At 41.4% G+C, this 17,316-nt stretch overlaps 1 protein-coding gene across 1 annotated transcript in view; it reads left to right on the forward strand.

The window, feature by feature from the left end:
• Positions 1–8,102: 8,102 nt before the first annotated feature.
• Nom1 (nucleolar protein with MIF4G domain 1) overlaps positions 8,103–17,316 on the forward strand; it is a 40,500-nt gene continuing 31,286 nt past the window's right edge. The window contains 1 exon segment of the mRNA XM_090342495.1: positions 8,103–8,112. Within this exon segment, the coding sequence (XP_090198621.1) occupies positions 8,103–8,112 (10 nt within the window).

Raw genomic sequence — 17,316 nt, forward strand, 5'->3', positions numbered from 1 at the left:
GTCTATGTTGGTACTTGGGGAAAGAACATCCCACATCAAGAGAACCAAGTATTTTTGAAGACCCTGAGTTGGCAATATATTTGATGGTTTCAGAAACAGCAAGAAATCAGCGTCACTGGAGCCAGGCGGAAAAAGTTTTGGAGGAACCAATGAGAGATGATGGAAAACATTCCCAGCAGGAGTTGGGAATGTGGCTTAGTGATAGAGTGCTTGCCTAGCATGCATGAATCCCTGGGTTTGATTCCTCAGTACCATATGCACAGAACAAGCCAGAAGTGGCGCTCTGGCTCAAGTGGTAGAATGGTGGCCTTGAGAAAGCTCACAAACAGTGCCTAGACCCCATGACTGGCACCTAAAAAAAAAAAAAAATGAAGGAAAGAAGGAAGAGAGGGAGGAGAGAGGGAAAGAGGTTGGGGAGGAAGGAAACATCAGCTACTGGAATATAATGAGCAATGGCCATCCTGACCAGGTGGCAGAAGGCCATGTCAATTCTAACCTGAGGCCACTGATGCACTTTGGCCATTTCACCTGGAAGGCTAGATTGCTACAAGGGCCACATGGAGTCCTAGAGAGAGTACTGGGAGAAATGATTGGTCTCCACCCCTTCTAAGAAGGTTCCAGAGCTCTTATTTGTCATCCTCCCCTGGACTCCAGAGAGCTTTGGGTCTCCGAAAGGACCAACAGAATCATCAAGTTTCTGGTGCCAGACACCCATCAAAAGAACGCTCAAGAATCCCACATGAAAGCGGGTATTGAACTCATTTCCAGGGTTTGAGTGTACAGGTTCCTGAGACTCAACACTCCACAGCCATCTTCCCAGAGTCACTAGCTGTCCCGACTCCTCTCTTCTTACCTGAGCTTTCTAGCCAAGCCCTGAGTATACTACACAACTGTAAAGTGATGGAGTTTGTGTAAAAACACATATTATTCTTCACTGAGTAAAAGGAAAATAGGAATTGGGCTAGTCCACCAATTTGCACAACAGCACAATTCAGAGCACAGTCATGGGCTTTAGGTGGAAGATTTGAGGAGGCACCTGACCTCCTCTGGAGTTGAGAACTCAGCCATATTATCTGGCTTTCTCTGTGTTCTTATGAAAAAATAAAAGGTGTTAATGAGAAGAACTGAATGGCGTGGATATTCTGGACCTATAACTCTTCCTCTCCTCTCCCCCTGCTCAGCCTCCAGACCAAGAGAACTGTCTCACACACAGCGAAACCATCCCCACAAAAGACAAATTCTTGAAAGAGAATGCCTGAGCTAGGCTCTTAGATGTCATACGTTTTAAGTCCTTATTTTATAGATTTAGCATAGATGCCAAAGAGAGGTTAAGCTAGCACTAAGTCATAGAGCTAATAGAGCTCGTTTGTGCCATCCCAAGACGCAAGGGCATGAAGAACTCTTAAGCTCATCATATACTGAAGTGAAGGAGATACCCTAGGACACACTGTGGACCTGTCACACTATTGATCTTCCTCTGTGTCACACTGCTAAAGATTCTATGCCCAGCACTGGTGTAAGAGCTGCCATTCACAAAGTTCTGAGTCCAACAAGGAAGGGACGCATGACTGACAGAGGTAAAAAGGAAGAAGGGGTGAATGGATTTGTTCCACCAGGTAAGGTCACCGAAAGCTACAAAAAGAAGTTGAATCCATCTCTTTCTTTCTTTTTTTTTTTTTTGGTAGGGATAATGTTTAGAGGGTGACAGTTACATTATCAGGTAATAGGTGCTTCGCACACATCGATACCCCTTCTCATGTTTTTGTCCCCATTTCCCTCCCAAATTGAATCCATTTCTTAGCCCTGCTGTAATATAGTGCCACAAATTTGGTAGCTTTAAACACAGAAATGTATTCTCTTACAACTCTTGAAGACCAAAATCAAGGTATTTCAAGGGACCTGCTTTTCCTGCAAGCCCTAGAACAGACCTACATCTCTGCTTAAAGCACCTAGTAGCATTCCTTAACTGTGGCCCCACCACTTGACACTCTGCTTCTTTCCTTCCTGGTGTCCCTCAGACTTCATCATTTTATGACACAGTTGTGTTCAGGGCCCATCCAGATAATCTAACACAAGCAATCAAGCAATTCCTGTGAAGATTTTTACCCTAATCCTCTCTTTTGCACATAAAGAAATAGTCATAGTTCCCAGGGATCTGGGAACAAATAACTATATCTTGGGAAGGGACATGTTTTTATTCCAGCATGGGAGCTAACATTTGAGCTGGCCTTTTAAGGATAAACCGGATCTTGCCTGGTAGCAAAGAATGAAAGGAACATGCAAGGCCCCGCAGCAGGAAAATTTAGCCCTCTGGGAGTCCAGAAATTTGGGTATCAGATCATCTTAATGTACCAGGGGAAGGCAGGCTCTGATCTCAGATCAAGACTATTGTAAGAGGTGTGTGTACCACCTGCAGAGCCTTAGTTTTATCCTAAAGAAAATGGGGAATCACTCATTTGTAATAATTAGTACACATTTAGGACTCTCTTAGCAGTGAATCACAATAGCTCAAAAGCTATGTACATATGGTCATATAGAATGAGACTAAACAAAAAAAACTGTAGGATATGGAAACAAGAGGTTTATCTTCGTGATTCTTTTTCTTAATGTACTATGTTATTTCTTTTCTCCTTTTTCCCCTTATGGTTAATCTCATGTGGTTACTGTATGTGGTTACTATATGATATATTGTATATACATTTATTTATTTGAAATAGGAAATGTAAGGGGGAAAACAAGATGATTGGGAGGGGGAGAAGAGAGGAAAACGGGGCCAAAAACATGAGAAGGGGTATCAATGTGAGAGAAGTAATGTATCCACTATCTATTGAATGTAATTGTAACCCCTCTATACATTATCTCGACAATAAAATTTTAAAAAGGAAGTGTTTATTCAACACTTAAAGAGATTAAACACTTGAAGGTGAAAGAGATTCAATAAAACTTTTGATCCCAAAAGTTAGTCTTCTCTTTGATAGAAGAGCATGTTCTTTCCCTTGGAATCTGTTGCCAGCCCTGAAGTGTTGAGAGGATATGGAGAATCTACTGTGTCCATATATGTAGCATCTCTGGGACTAGAGTCCCCAGCCAGGCCCAGTGTAGAAGATTTGTTTCCTGGGCTGTACATCACCTCTCTTTCCAAGGGCAGCTAACTGGTCTAGTCTATCCTCCTTTGAAGGTATGGGTGGAGGTTACTCCTCCATGGGGTGTCTCCCAGCAGCCATGGAGGCAGTTGTGTGAGACAGAAGACCAAAAGCTGAGAGAAGGCTTAAGGTAAAGCACTGTAGTAGACACAAAGCTACCAACGTTGGTGGGCCAGCCTGCTGCCATGGTAACATTTCTGTTTCTGATTGGACAGGGCCCTCTTATCCTTATTGACTCAGTAGCCAATAGAGTGAGACCATAGAACTGTTATTCAAGCAAGAGGAAATACTGGGCATTTTACTCCATAAACATGTTCACAGATGCTCTTTCACAGTGACCCCAGAAAGAGCAAAAGGCTAACTGATGACTACTCACCAAGTTCATGCATCATTTATTTAGTTCTTCTGTGGGCACCAAAGCTAGTTGCACATGCCTTGCTCTCACACTGAACACTGTTAGAAAAAAAAAAGTGTGAAAACATCACCACAAACATTACAATCTACTCCCATTTGACCAGAAAGGAGTAGACTAGAGCGGAAAGGTGGATGTTCAGATTCACACAACTGTAATTTCGAGCCAGACAGCAAGTTATTTACCCAAGGTAAGTAACCCAGGGGGGTTGCCAAACTCCATTTTGTAAAACAAAGGCCCCCGAACCTTCTTTGATGCCTGACAGTCTGATCCCTGAACACAAAAGTCATGGGAAGGAGTCTCAGTGGAGTTGCGGTTCAAGTGGTAGAGCCTTAGCCTTGAGGACAAAAGCTAAGAGACAGTGTTCAGTCCCCGAATTCAGGTCCTGCAGGAACACACATACACACACACACACACACACACACACACACACACACATGCATGCACACACACCATAATCACAACTAACTGATAGATATAAAAGACTTCCCCAGATTTAGAAGGACTGGATTTAGAAAATGGTAATTCCAAGTATACATAGAACCTAAGGGGGAAAAAAAAAAAAACAATCAACTCCCCCTGCCCTCCATCTCTGTCTTTTGCCTGTCCTGAGGCTTGAACTCAGGAACCTGGGCACTGTATTCAAGGAAAATGCTCACTTCTGGCCTTTTCTTAGAGTTTATTAGAGATAAGAGTCTCACAGAATTTTCTGCCCCATCTGGCTTCAAATCGAAGTCCTCAGATCTCAGCCTCCTAAGTAGCTAGGATTACAGGTGTGAGCCACTTCTAATCAGCTTTCTTAGTTACATATTTTTATAAGTCAACAGTTCGAGAACTTCATATCCCTTGTTAGAATCAAGATCATCAATTCTCCAAAATGATCTCTAAAAATTACAGAAGTCAAATGACGATATGATGATCAAAATAAAAATGATGGCTGGATGCAGTGGCTCACACCAGTAACCTAGCTACTCAGGAGCCTGAGATCTGAGAATTATGGTTCAAAGCCAGCCTGAGCAGAAAACTCTCTTATCTCTGATAAACTACTCAGAAAAATCAGAAATGGATCAAGTGGTAGAGTACTAGCCCTGAGCACAAAGACCCTCAGGGATGGTGCCCAGGCCCTGAGTTCAAGTCCCAAGACCGGCAATAAATAAAAGAATAATAATGATTGACACTCACAGTTACCGAGTTGTTGCCATATCCCAAGACTTGTGCTAAGCATTTTACCTATATGACCTCATTTAACCATGTAAAGCAAGTAGCATTGTAATATTACCTTATAGATAAGGAAGGTTCCACTGGCACTGGTAGCTCACGCCTGTAAGGTTCAGGCAGGAAAGTCCCTGAGACTCTTATCTTCAGATTCCAACACTGATTTCTTTTATTGTTGACAGAATTTAATAACATGACATAAATCCCTAGAGTTGAAATATATTAAGCCAGCAGATGAAAATAAGCCCATTTCCATTAAATAAATATAAATTTTACAAAAACAAAGTTTTCCATTCCATATCATTTGAAGAAGGAAAATTATCATTTAAAACAATATTCAAGTTTTTTACATTTTAAAAAGTACAATAAAATGTTTTACTTTCATCAGCATCCAGGTTTATCTCGCTGCCAAATTTTGCATATAACTGAACTTTCAAATCTGGTAACAATCCCAAGTTAACTCTACTCTTCTTTTTTTTTTTCTTTGTTTGTTGGTCATGGGACTTGAACTCAGGGCCTGGGCACTGTCGCAGAGCACTTTTACCACTTTGAGCCACAGCTCCGCTTCCAGTTAATTGGAGTAAATGGAGATGAGTCTCACAGACTTTTGTGTCTAGGCTGGCTTTGAACTCCTATCCTCAGATCTCAGTCTCTTGAGTAGCTAGGATTACAGGCATCAGCCACTGGCTCCTTGCTCTACTCTAGATTCTAATGAGCCAATTGCTTCCTGCAAATTTCTCTTTGTTTCTTTAACATTCCTTTTTAATTTTTTGTTGGTCGTGGGACTTGAACTCTGGGCCTGGGCATTATCCCTGAGCTCTTCAGCTCAAAGCTACCACCTTCTACTCCTTGAGCCACAAAGCCACTTCCATTTTCTAGTGGTTCACTGGATATGAGTCTCACAAATTATTTTGTGTCCAGGCTGGCTTTGAACCATGATCCTCAGATCTCAGCTTCCTGAGTAGCTAGGATTACAGGCATGAGCCACCTCACCTGGCTTTCTTTAACATTTCCTGAGTTTCCTCTTGAGAATGACTAATGAAAATATCTCCAACTAAATAAGATAATCATTAAGCATGCATCACACGCATCTTCTAAATTTTGAAGCTGTTTGTTTGTTTATTGCCAGTCCTGGGACTTGAACTCAAGGCCTGGACACTGTTCTTGGGCTATCTCAAGGTTAGCACTATACCACTTGAGCCACAGCACCACTTCCAGTTTTTCTATGTATGTGGTACTGAGGAATCAAACCCAGGTTTTCATGCATGCTAGGCAAGCACTCTACCACTAGGCCACCCTCCCGGCCCAGAGCTGTTTGTTTTTGACTTCTATTTCTTCTGTAAGCTCTGTGATTCTACTTGTAGTTCATACAAATGAGCTTCTCTTTTTGCTGATCTTCAACAGTAATGTTGACAACTTCTGCAATTACCTTCTTCATGCCAGACACCATCTCAAGTGTAGACCATGGGCCGCTGTACTACTTCTCTAGTCAGCCTTCCTCAGTCACTGCTGGTCTAGAGCTCCCTTACAATGTACAACATGGACCTGCCACACCGTCCCACTCCAGCATTGATAGTGATGAGCAAACAGTGGCTCTCAAGGTTTATTACTGACCCGGAGTTCCTGAATTACAATAGACATTGTTCATTTACCCAAAACTATGAGGGATAGGTAGTTAAACCAACTTGGGGCATACCAGATTAGAACAAAGTTTGATAGGTGGCCCTATGACAGCACTTTCAGAATCATAAACTCCATTTTGATTACTAGCTTTTAGGGCAAAAAATAACAAATACAAAATTTTAAAGTCTTATTTTAACTGGGCATGAGTGGCTCACACCTGTAATCCTAGCTACTCAGGAGGCTGAGATCTGAGGACTGCTGTTCAAAGCTGGCCCGGGCACTAAAATCTGTGACTTTTATCTCCAATGAACCACCAGAAAACTAGAAGTGGTGCTGTGGCTCAAGTGGTAGAATACTAGCCATGAACTGAAGAGCTAAGGGACAGTGCCAAGGCCCAGAGTTCAAGCCCCACGATCAAAAAGAAAAAAAAAAGTCTTATTTTACCATAAAATCTGGTTCTCTGGGAATCATTGTCACGGGGAAAATACTTCATAGAACACAAAACACTGTATCAATCACAGTGATCAGGTTGATGCTGTCATGTCTAACCTACGAAAGGCCAGCAGTGTCCAGGCCATCGGAGGAAAGAACCTTAGGATAAAATAAGTCAAGAGCATTGAACCAGGAGTTTGGCCTAGTGGTTGAGTGCTTGCCTAGCATGCACGAAGACCCGGGTTCGATTCCTCGGTACCACATACATAGAAAAAAGCCAGAAGTGGTGCTGAGGCTCAAGTGGTAGAGCTCAAGCCTTGAGAAAGTCCAAGGACAGTGCTCAGGCCCTGAGCTCAAGCCCAGGACTGGCAAAAAAAAAATAGTCAAGAGCATTCACCTATGATTGTCTTTCTGTTGGCTGTTAGTATGTCTTCGTGTGTGTGTGTGTGTGTGTGTGTGTGTGTGTGTGTGTGTGTGTGTGTGTGTGCCAGTACTGCAACTTGAACTTAGAGTCTCTGTTCTTGCTTAGCTTTTTCACTAAAAGCTAACTCTCCCACTTGAGTCATGCCTCCATTTCTGGTTTTTTGCTGGTTTGGGGGATAAGAGACTTTCAGATTTGTCTGGCCTGGCTGGCTTTGAACTGTGAACCTCAATTTCAAGTCCCCTGAGTAGCTAGGTTCACGAATATTAGTCACTAGTGCCCAGCTGCTATAAATATTTTCAAAAACTACATGTGCAGAAGCTATGGAATTTTCCAAAATATTATTAGACAGAGTTATGTACTTGCATTGCTGACAGCTGTTACAGCAATTATCCACCAATTAGCCCTTACCTAGTCCTCCACCCTCCTCCTCCTCCTCCTTCTCTTCCTCCTCCTCCCCCTTCTTCTTCTTCTGTCCGGGGCATGAAATCAACACTTGAGGCTAGCATTCTACCACTTGAGCCACAGCGCCATTTTTGGCTTTTTCTGTGTATATGATAGTGAGGAATTGAACCCAGACCTTCATGCTAAACAAGCATTCTACCACTAAGCCACATTCCCAGCCCCTTACTAGTCCATTTCTTCTCATCAGAAAACAACAAAGGACACAGCTCAGCAAATAGATAAAGCAACTACAACTAGCAATTTTTTTTAAAGACACCTCTTCCCAGGTTGATGAAATGTATGCTGGGTTGAATAGTGTCCCCTAAAAATAGTGTTCACCCAAACCCGCAGTATGTGACTTGTTTTTTAAAATAAGGTCTTTGTTGACATAATTAGTTAAAACCAGGCCATAATGGGTTCAGGTGAGTCCTGAATCTAAAATGACTAAGAGCATGTTTGTAAGAGGAAATGGAGGTACATATGTGTGTGCATATGCAGAGAGAGAGAGAGAGCTAGCAAAACCAGCAGCAGAGGTTGATATTTTGCAGTCACAACCCAAGAATACCAGATTGCTAGCAAATGGCAGAAATAAACCTTGGCCAATCTAGACTCCAGTTCAAGCTTTTACCCCTCAAAAACCACAGGGCAGTACTTGATGATAGTTTGTTACAGCAACCAGAGAACACTAATACCCAGCACCTGAAACAATCCATTCCACCAAACAGGAAGTAGGAATAAATCCCCAAATGCTCCTCCCCCTCCCCCTCCCCCTCCCCCTCTCCCTCTCCCCCTCCCCCTCTCCCCTCCCCCTCCCCCCTTCTTCAATTCCCCCATTGAGCTCTCCCATGGCCAGACAACCAGCCAGGAAAAGACAAGCCCCCTGGCATCCCTTACACACACCATCCTGCCAGGGAACCAGGCTTAGGGAAGGGAATATTTCTTTCTATCTGGCATCATCTTTTATGAGCTTTTCCTCATTAAAATGCCTTCTTAGCAAAGTGATACCTTTGAAGCAAGGGAGGAGAAAGAGTTTCTGACCCTGCACAGATTTTCGCTTGCGGTTTTTCCTTTGGTGAGTAAAAGAATTCACAAGCCACAAGCACACGCGCAAGCATTGTGTGGCCAATAAAGTAGGTGGAGGGTGATGGTGGAGGGGGCGTGGCAGGGAGGCCTGATCTTAAACTCTGCCAATGTTCTGTGTTGGCTCCACAAAGGTCTTTGGAGGTAGAAAAAGCAGCACTAACATTATAAATATGAGACTAGCCAGAAAATGATTCATGATGAATCCACTACATGTTTATTGAATTGGGTGCCAGTGGCTCACACCTTTAATTCTAGCTATTCAAGAAACTGGATCTGAGAATTAAAATTCTAGGCCAGCCTAGGCAGACAAATAAAGGAGTCTTTTTATCTCCAAATAACCAGCAAAAAAGGCAGAAATGGAACTATGGCTCAAGTGGTAGAGCTTTTCACATGAGCAAAGAAGTTAACCAAGGATGGGAGTTTGGCCTAGTGGTAGAGTACTTGCCTAGCATACACAAAGACCAGGGTTTGATTCCTCGGTACCACATACATAGAAAAAAGAAAAGCCGGAAGTGGTGCTGTGGCTCAAATGGTAGAGCTCTAGCCTTGAGGAAGTCCAAGGACAGTGCTCAGGCCCTGAGTACCAAACGAATGTCAAAAGAGGCAGGTGAACCGGAGAGAACAAGGAAATCAACAAAACCTACAGAGCTTTACAAAATTGGGAAAATGATGTTTAGATTTTGAAGAAGTTACAAAGTGTTGGAAATTTTGGGGGTGGGAGTTTGGATTAGTGGTAGAGTGCTTGCCTAGCATGCATGAAGACCCAGGTTTGATTCCTCAGTACCCCATACATAGAAAAAGCCAGAAGTGGTACTGTGTCTCAAGTGATAGAGCTCTAGCTTTGAGGAAAACCCAAGGACAGTGCTCAGGCCCTGAGTTCAAGCCCCAAGACTGGCAGAAAAAAAAGTTGAAATTTTTAAGTAAGGAAGAAAATTGTACATCAGTATTGGGTTCTCAAGTTGTTTATTATTGGCGTGTAGATTCTCTGGTGTCCCACAATGGATTAGTGGATCAAGAAAAGGTGATGATAGATAGATAGATAGATAGATAGATAGATAGATAGATAGATAGATAGAATTTTACTCATCAATCAGGAAAATCAATATTATGGCATTTGCAGGAAAATAAACGAACCAGGAAAAAAATGATTCTCGGTGATGTAACTCAGGTTCGGAGAGAAAAATGGCACATTTTCTCTCCTACGTGAAAATTAGGTCTAAATTATAAATAAAGATGTAAATATATGGGATGAAATGGAAATATACTCAAACAAATTGATTGAAGTATGGTCAATGGAGGAGAGGACTGCAGTGGTATAACTCCTTTGAATAAGGAACTTAGTTTAACAAAATGAATACCAAGAAACTAGAACACATTGGGGGAAGGAGCCAAGGGTACTTGAACACAGGCCCTGCTGTCCCTTAGCTTTTTCACTCAAGTCTAGTGTTCCACCACTTGAGCCACAGCTCTACTTATTCCTGGTTAAAGAGTCAGGGCTTTCCTGACCAGGCTAGCTTCAAACCACAATCCTCAGATCTCAGCCTCCAGGTAGGTGTAATTACAGGTTTGAACTACCAGCAGTCAGCTACACCCAGGCTTCTGATTACCGTCTCGTGAGGATGACACTTTAACCCACCAGGTCCAGCTACCTCTTCCAGGTAGATCTGATACTCAAAACTCTCAGCTGGTGAATTGGTTGAAGTAGAGAAAATACTTGACATATTTGGTAGGGAGATTGCTATAAATGTTAAAAACAAAATGAAACAGGTCTTGGGAGGTGAGAATAGAAATACAAGATGAATCAGGAACATTTCATTTCAGAAAATAAAGAAATACAAAAAAAACATAAAAGAATGGGAGAATGGAAGATGTACAATGAAAACACTAGAACAATTGGAGTAAATAAAGAATATAATACTATATACATATATATATCCCAAGTTTAAAAGAAATATCCACAAATCAAATGTAATGATTAAATAAAGAAAGGAGCTCTTTCTTACAAAAGAGCTCCAAATAATTTATGTGTATACTCTTTTTATAAGAGATAAAGTTTAGGGCCGGGAGTTTGGCCTAGTGGTAGAGTGCTTGCCTAGCATGCACAAAGACTCAGATTCAATTCTCGGTACCACAATATATAGAAACAAAGCTGGAAGTGGTGCTGAGGCTCAAAGTGGTAGAGCTCTAGCCTTGAGAAAATCCAAGGACAGTGCTCAGGCCCTGAGCTCAAGCCCAGGACTGGCGAGAGAGAGAGAGAGAGAGAGAGAGAGAGAGGAGAGAGAGAGAGAGAGAGAGAGAGAGAGAGAGAGAGAGGAGAGAGAGAGAGAGGGAGAGAGGGAGAGAGGGAGAGAGGGAGAGATGGGAGAGAGGGGAGAGAGGGAGAGAGGGAGAGAGGGAGAGAGAGGGAGAGAGGGAGAGAAAGAGAGAGAGAGAAAGTTGAGTCTCCCCAAGGTATATTACTGGCTTACTTCTAAGAATACAGTGTCAAAGTGGGGAAGGGACCTCAATATCAGACTGAAAACTCTGAAACTGCTACATGACAGAGTAGACCTTGGAATTCATAGGCACAGGCAGAAACTTCTTGAACAAAGTCCCAGGTCACAACAGATGGGAGATGATACTCAACAAATGAGACTACCTAAAAATAAAAAGATTCTGTGCAGCAACAATGTTCATGCAGCACTATTCACCATAGCAAAGATATGGAACCAACCTAGATGTCCCTCAGTTGATGAGTGGATCAACAAGTTGTGGTATTTGTACACAATGGAATTCTATGCTGCTGTCAGAAAGAATGACATCGGCCCATTTGTTAGGAAATGGAAAGACTTAGAAAAAATCATATTAAGTGAAGTAAGCCAGACTCAAGGAACTTAGGCTCAATGGTTTCCCTCATTCGTCATAATCAGTAGAAACCTTGGGCTCTCCTAGCAGAGATTTGCAATAGAGCAAAATCTTGATACATAAGGACATACAATGTGAAGCTAATTGAAAGGGCCTCCAGGATAGTGAAACAAAAGCCATATAATGAATGATTGTTTGTCCTTAATGTAGTATGTTGTCTCTCATCTCCTTTGCTGTCCCTTGGTTATCTCATATTGGTATAGTATCTCACTTTGTTATCTGATATATTGAATTTATTTGTATTCGGATATTTGAAATTTGATAGGGAAGGGGGGGAAAAACCAAGACGGGGTGGGGGGGTGGGGGTGTGGGGGGGGAGGGAAACGGGTACCAAGACATGTGAAAGGGTATCAATGTATGTGAATTAATGCACCTTCTATCTGGCAAATATCATGTAACCCTTTTACTAATTACAATAAAAAAAAAGATTCTGTGCAGATAAAGACATAGCTACTAAAATAGAAAGACAGCCAACCAACTGGGAAAAGATATTTACCAATAATACATCAGACAAAGGCTTAATATCCAATATCTATAGGGAACTCAAGAAAACTAATCCCCCCAACCCCAACAACCAATCATTAAATGGGTAAGGGAACTAAAGAGAGACTTATCAGAGGAAGAGGTAAAAATGGCAAGAAACATGAGAAAATGCTCATTGTCCATGGTCATAAAGGAAATGCAAATAAAAACAACCCTAAGATACCACCTTACCCCAATTAGAATGGCCAATATTCTGAACTCACAATGGCAAAATGCTGGCAGGGCTGTGGATAAAGAGAACCCTACTGCTGATGGGAATGTAAACTAGTTCAGCCACTCTGGAAGGCAGTTTGGAGGTTTCTTAAACAACTGAAAAAGACCTTTCTTATGATCCTCCCATACCACTCCTGGGCACCTACCCTGAACATCATAACCCAGGATATGATAAGGACACCTGCTCAGCCATGTTCATCTCTGCACTATTCACAATAGCTGGGCGATGGAAACAATCCAGATGCCATACTACAGATGAATGGATATAAAAAAAATGTGGTATATAGATATAGAATTCTACATAGCCACTATTGGCTATGTAGATAAAGTAATAGCATTCTCTGGGAAGTGGATGAAACTAGAGCAAATCATGTTGAGATAAGCCAAGACCAAAGGAACAAAAGGCACATGGTCTCCTTGATATGTGGGTATTAGATCCAAGCAGTACAAGATCGAGGACTCAATACTCAGGTACTCCATGTCATTGACATGAATTTGGAGATATAAATATATATAAACATATAAGTTTATGTTAAGATACATATTCTAGGGACATATTGATCTATATAACAGATCTATTATATAGATTAATATGTATCTATGATATACAAAGATAGCTTAACTTTATGTTCTTAAATTTATGTGCCAGTGATTGCATTTAGAGATTTTCTTCTTGAATATTTGTTTGTAGAACATGACATTTGAAATATGATGTAAAAGTTCAGTGTTAACAAAATGGTTTAATAAAAACAAAAAAAATGGGGAAGGGAGCTGGTGTCAGTGTCAAATACATTGCCCTGAATTCAAACCCCAGTAAAAAGAAAATCTGGAGGGCAGTGATAGAAAAATGGGAAGTGGGGCTTGGCTCAAGGGTAGAGTGGTAGCCTTGAGCTGAAGAGCTCAGGGACAGCACCCAAGCTGAATTCAAGCCCCATGACCCACAAAAAAAAAGAAAGAAAGAAAGAAAGCAAGCAAGAAAGCAAGCTGGAAGTGGTGCTGTGGCTCAAGTGGTAGAGCTCTGGCCATGAGAAAACCCAAGGACAGTGCTCAGACTCTGAGTTCAAGCCCCATGATTGGCAAAAAAGAAAAGAAAAGAAAGACAAAGGAAAATCTGGGAGAGTAAATTTCCTTGACTAAGAAACTTTGGACTTCTCAAAAATACCCAAGCCAAATCTAGGAACCTTAAAATCAACCCAAATTAGAAGGTTGGGGACATGACTCAAAGATTAGAGTAGTTGTCTGAGTTAGTCCAAAACCCTGAGTTCAAACCCAAGTACCACCAAGGGGGAAAAAAAATGGAGAGCAACTCTGAAAGATCTGGAGAAAGATCCAGATAACTCTTCTGTGTTTGAGCATTTTGCTTGTTCAATGGCCTTACCTACAGGTGCCATAATAAGAGCAAAACTTAGGAGAAAAACAGGGGCTGTCCATGTGAGGAACACGGAACTAGAGAATCTACACCATTCACTGAGTCTAGTGGATGTGTTCTTGTCCTGCTAGGCATGGGCAAGTACATTATCTTCATGTGAACAAGGTTCTGAGAATAATCAGTTCAGATTTGAGCCAGGTGTTCCTTTAATTCCTAGACATACCTTAATCACTGTAGTGTTGTTGCTTATACGCTAGCATCCTTTACCCAGCTGTGATACCTTATTCGTCTCTGAATCTACAATGCCCAGGCAAAAGTCATAAGTAGTGGATGAGTAAATGAAAGAATGAATCAGTGGTTCAGGAAAAATAATTAGGCAAACTGAATACATAGCTCTTTAAAAGACCAGCTTCCTTCTTTCTGCCGTCCTTTCTTTGATCACTCTGGCCCAAATGGGGAAATTCCCAAAAGGAAACAAGGCAAATTTTGCGCTGTTTTATTTTGCAACTATAGTTAAATGTGCTTTGTCACATGCCCCCATCCATCAGCTGAATTTATGTGAAGTGCTTCTTCCTGGGCCACGCTGTTTTAGATGCAGCAGAACATGCAAAAATCTTGTGATGATGATGATATGGGATTTTTGTGTCTTTGAATCATTCTCGAAACTCATATCTGACCTTGAAATAGTCTCGTTCCATCCTCCAAGCGAACAGGTTGTCACCATTTTACTGACTTGGAAACAGAGAGTCAGAGATGACTTCAGGAAGGAAGCAGAGATGGGACTCAAAGCTAGCCTTTGGGCTAGCACTGGCATAGACATTCTATCTCTCTGCTTCCTGGCCACCATTATGCAAGCTCTTACAACTATGTATGATCTAATACCCCTGAAAACAGGAGCCACACCAAAGTAAAGCTTTTCTCCCTGCAAAAAAAAAAAAAAAAAACCCTTTGATTCCCAAATGTTCCTTTCAAGAACTTTCCGCTCACGTCCTAGATGATGAGCTAAGATAAATAGAAAGCAAATAACTAGGAGTACAAAGGTAGGCAAGAGCTGGATGTGGTGGCTCATTCCTGTAATCTTAGCTACTCAGGAGGCTGAGATCTGAGGATCACAGTTCAAAGCCAGCTTGGGCACTAAAGACATTGGGACTCGTATCTCCAATTAATCACTAGAAAACTGGAAGTAGCACTGTGGCTCAAGGGGTAGGGTGGTAGCCTTGAGCTGAAGAGCTCAGGGACAATGCCCAGGCCCAGAGTACAAACCCCACAACCTACTAAATAAATAAATAAATATAAGGCTAGGCTCCCGCTGCAGTGGCTCACGCCTGTAATCCTAGCTACTTAGGAGGCTGAGATTTGAAAATCAAGGTTCAAAGCACTAAAGAACAGGAGACTCTTATCTCCAATTAATCCCTAGAAAACTAGAAGCAGGGCTGGGCCTCAAGGGATAGGGTAGTAGCCTTGAGCTGAAAAGCTCAGGGACAATGCCCAGGCCCAGGCGTAGGGCAGTAGCCTCGAGCTAAAGAGCACCCAGGCCCAGAGTTCACGACCCATAACCCACAAAAAGATAATAATAATAATAGTAATAATTATAATAGGGCTGGGAGCTGGGAGCTCTCACCTGTAATCCTAGCTACTCAGGAGGATGAGATTTGAGGACTGTGGTGCACAAAAGTCCGTTAGACTCTTATCTCCAATTAATCACCAGAAAACTGAAAGTGGCACTGTGGTTCAAATGGTAGAGCACTAACTAGCCTTGAGATGAAGAGGTCAGGGACAGTGCCCAGGTCCAGAGTTCAAGCCCCATGACCTCAAAATAAAATAAAATAAAAAATAGGATAAATATAAAATAAAATAAATAAAAAATACAAGTAAAGCAAAATAAAACAAAACAAAAATAAGGCTAGGTGCTGGGTGGAGGCTGAGATCTGAGGATCACAATTCAAAGCCAGCTGGGACAGAAAAATCTGTAAGACTGTTATCTACAATTAATCACCAAAAAAGGCTGGAAGTGGAGCTGTGGTTCAAGTGGTAAAGTGCTAGCTAGCCTTGAGTACAAAAACTCAAGAGACAGCTTCCAGGCCCTGAGTTAAAGCTTCAGGACCAACACACACACACACACACACAAACACACACACACGAAAAGGGATGACATGGAATGCCTTTTATTGAGAATCAACATGAATTCCAAATACATGTCAGACTATTAGACAGTAGATGTGGACTAGGTGACAATTTATTCAACTGTTCTGTAAATGTTTGCTAAGTATTTTCAGTGTGGCAAGAAACAATTCCAGATATGATCAACATGGAGTCTCTGCACTTGTGGAGTTTTTATTGCAGAAAGAAGAAATGGGTGGCAAACAGCATATTTGTTTACTGAAAAAAATGGAGAAAAAAATTCAAGACAACCGCATTTGAGTTGGATGAGCTGGTCAAGGAATGTGATCAGAAATACAGAGTCAGCTATTGACTTGAATCAGAATCCTAAAGATGAGAGTTTGTTGAGATAGATGGGTTTAAATATGATGTAAATACCATTGATGAACTTTTTTTTGCAAATTTTAACTTTGATTTCCCTTAAACATTTTACAACTTAGTATTTATTTACTTGTTAGTAGTAGCAGGACTCTGGTAGCTCACCTGCAATCCTAACTACCCAGAAGGCTGAGATCTGAGAATCATGATTCAAAGCTAAGCTAAGCAGAAAAGGATTGGAGACACTTATATCCATTTGACCAGAAAAAAAGCCAAAAATGAAACTGGCTCAAATGATAAGAGTACCAGTTTTGAGTAAAAAAATCCAGCTGAGATTGGGCTGGGAGTTTGGCCTAGTGGTAGAGTGCTTACCCAGCATGCACAAAGACTTAGGTTCGATTCCTTGGTATCACATACATAGAAAAAGCTGGAAGTGGTGTTGTGACTCAAGTGGTAGAACTCTAGCCTTGAAAACGCCTAGGGACAGTGCTTTTTGCCCCGGGACTGGCAAAAAATAAATAAATAAAATAAAATAAAAAAGCCAGGTAAGAGTATGAGGCCCTGAGTTCAGTGCTGGGGGCCTGGAGGAGATAAATAGTGAACTCAAGCTACAAGACACAATACAATTGTTCCTAATAGCTGGGTCCTGTGCATAACATTCCATCTCCATTGAAGAGACTCAGAATGCCAGAGTTATCTTTTCTTGGGAGGTGGAGCACGTGATAGATATGCTGATTTCTTTCCTTTGACTATTACAGATATGCTCATTTTAATTTGACTATTGCACATTGCATACATTCATTAAAGCATTACCCCATATATATAGACAATTCCTGTATCAATTGAACATAAAATAAAACTTTAAGAGTAAAAGAGAGAACAAATTCATAAGTGCTTTCATTTTCAAAATCTTTTTGGTAACTTGTTTATTTTTACTTTACTTTTGGTTTTCTCCTCATACCAATAGCATGATTTTTAATTTTTTTCCTATAGGTGGATTTTTTTTTTACCAGTCCTGGTGCTTGAACTCAGAGCC

The sequence above is a fragment of the Megascapheus bottae genome, chromosome 12 (genome assembly GCF_031878675.1).
Source record: "Megascapheus bottae isolate mThoBot1 chromosome 12, mThoBot2.hap1, whole genome shotgun sequence".
NCBI lineage: Eukaryota > Metazoa > Chordata > Mammalia > Rodentia > Geomyidae > Megascapheus > Megascapheus bottae.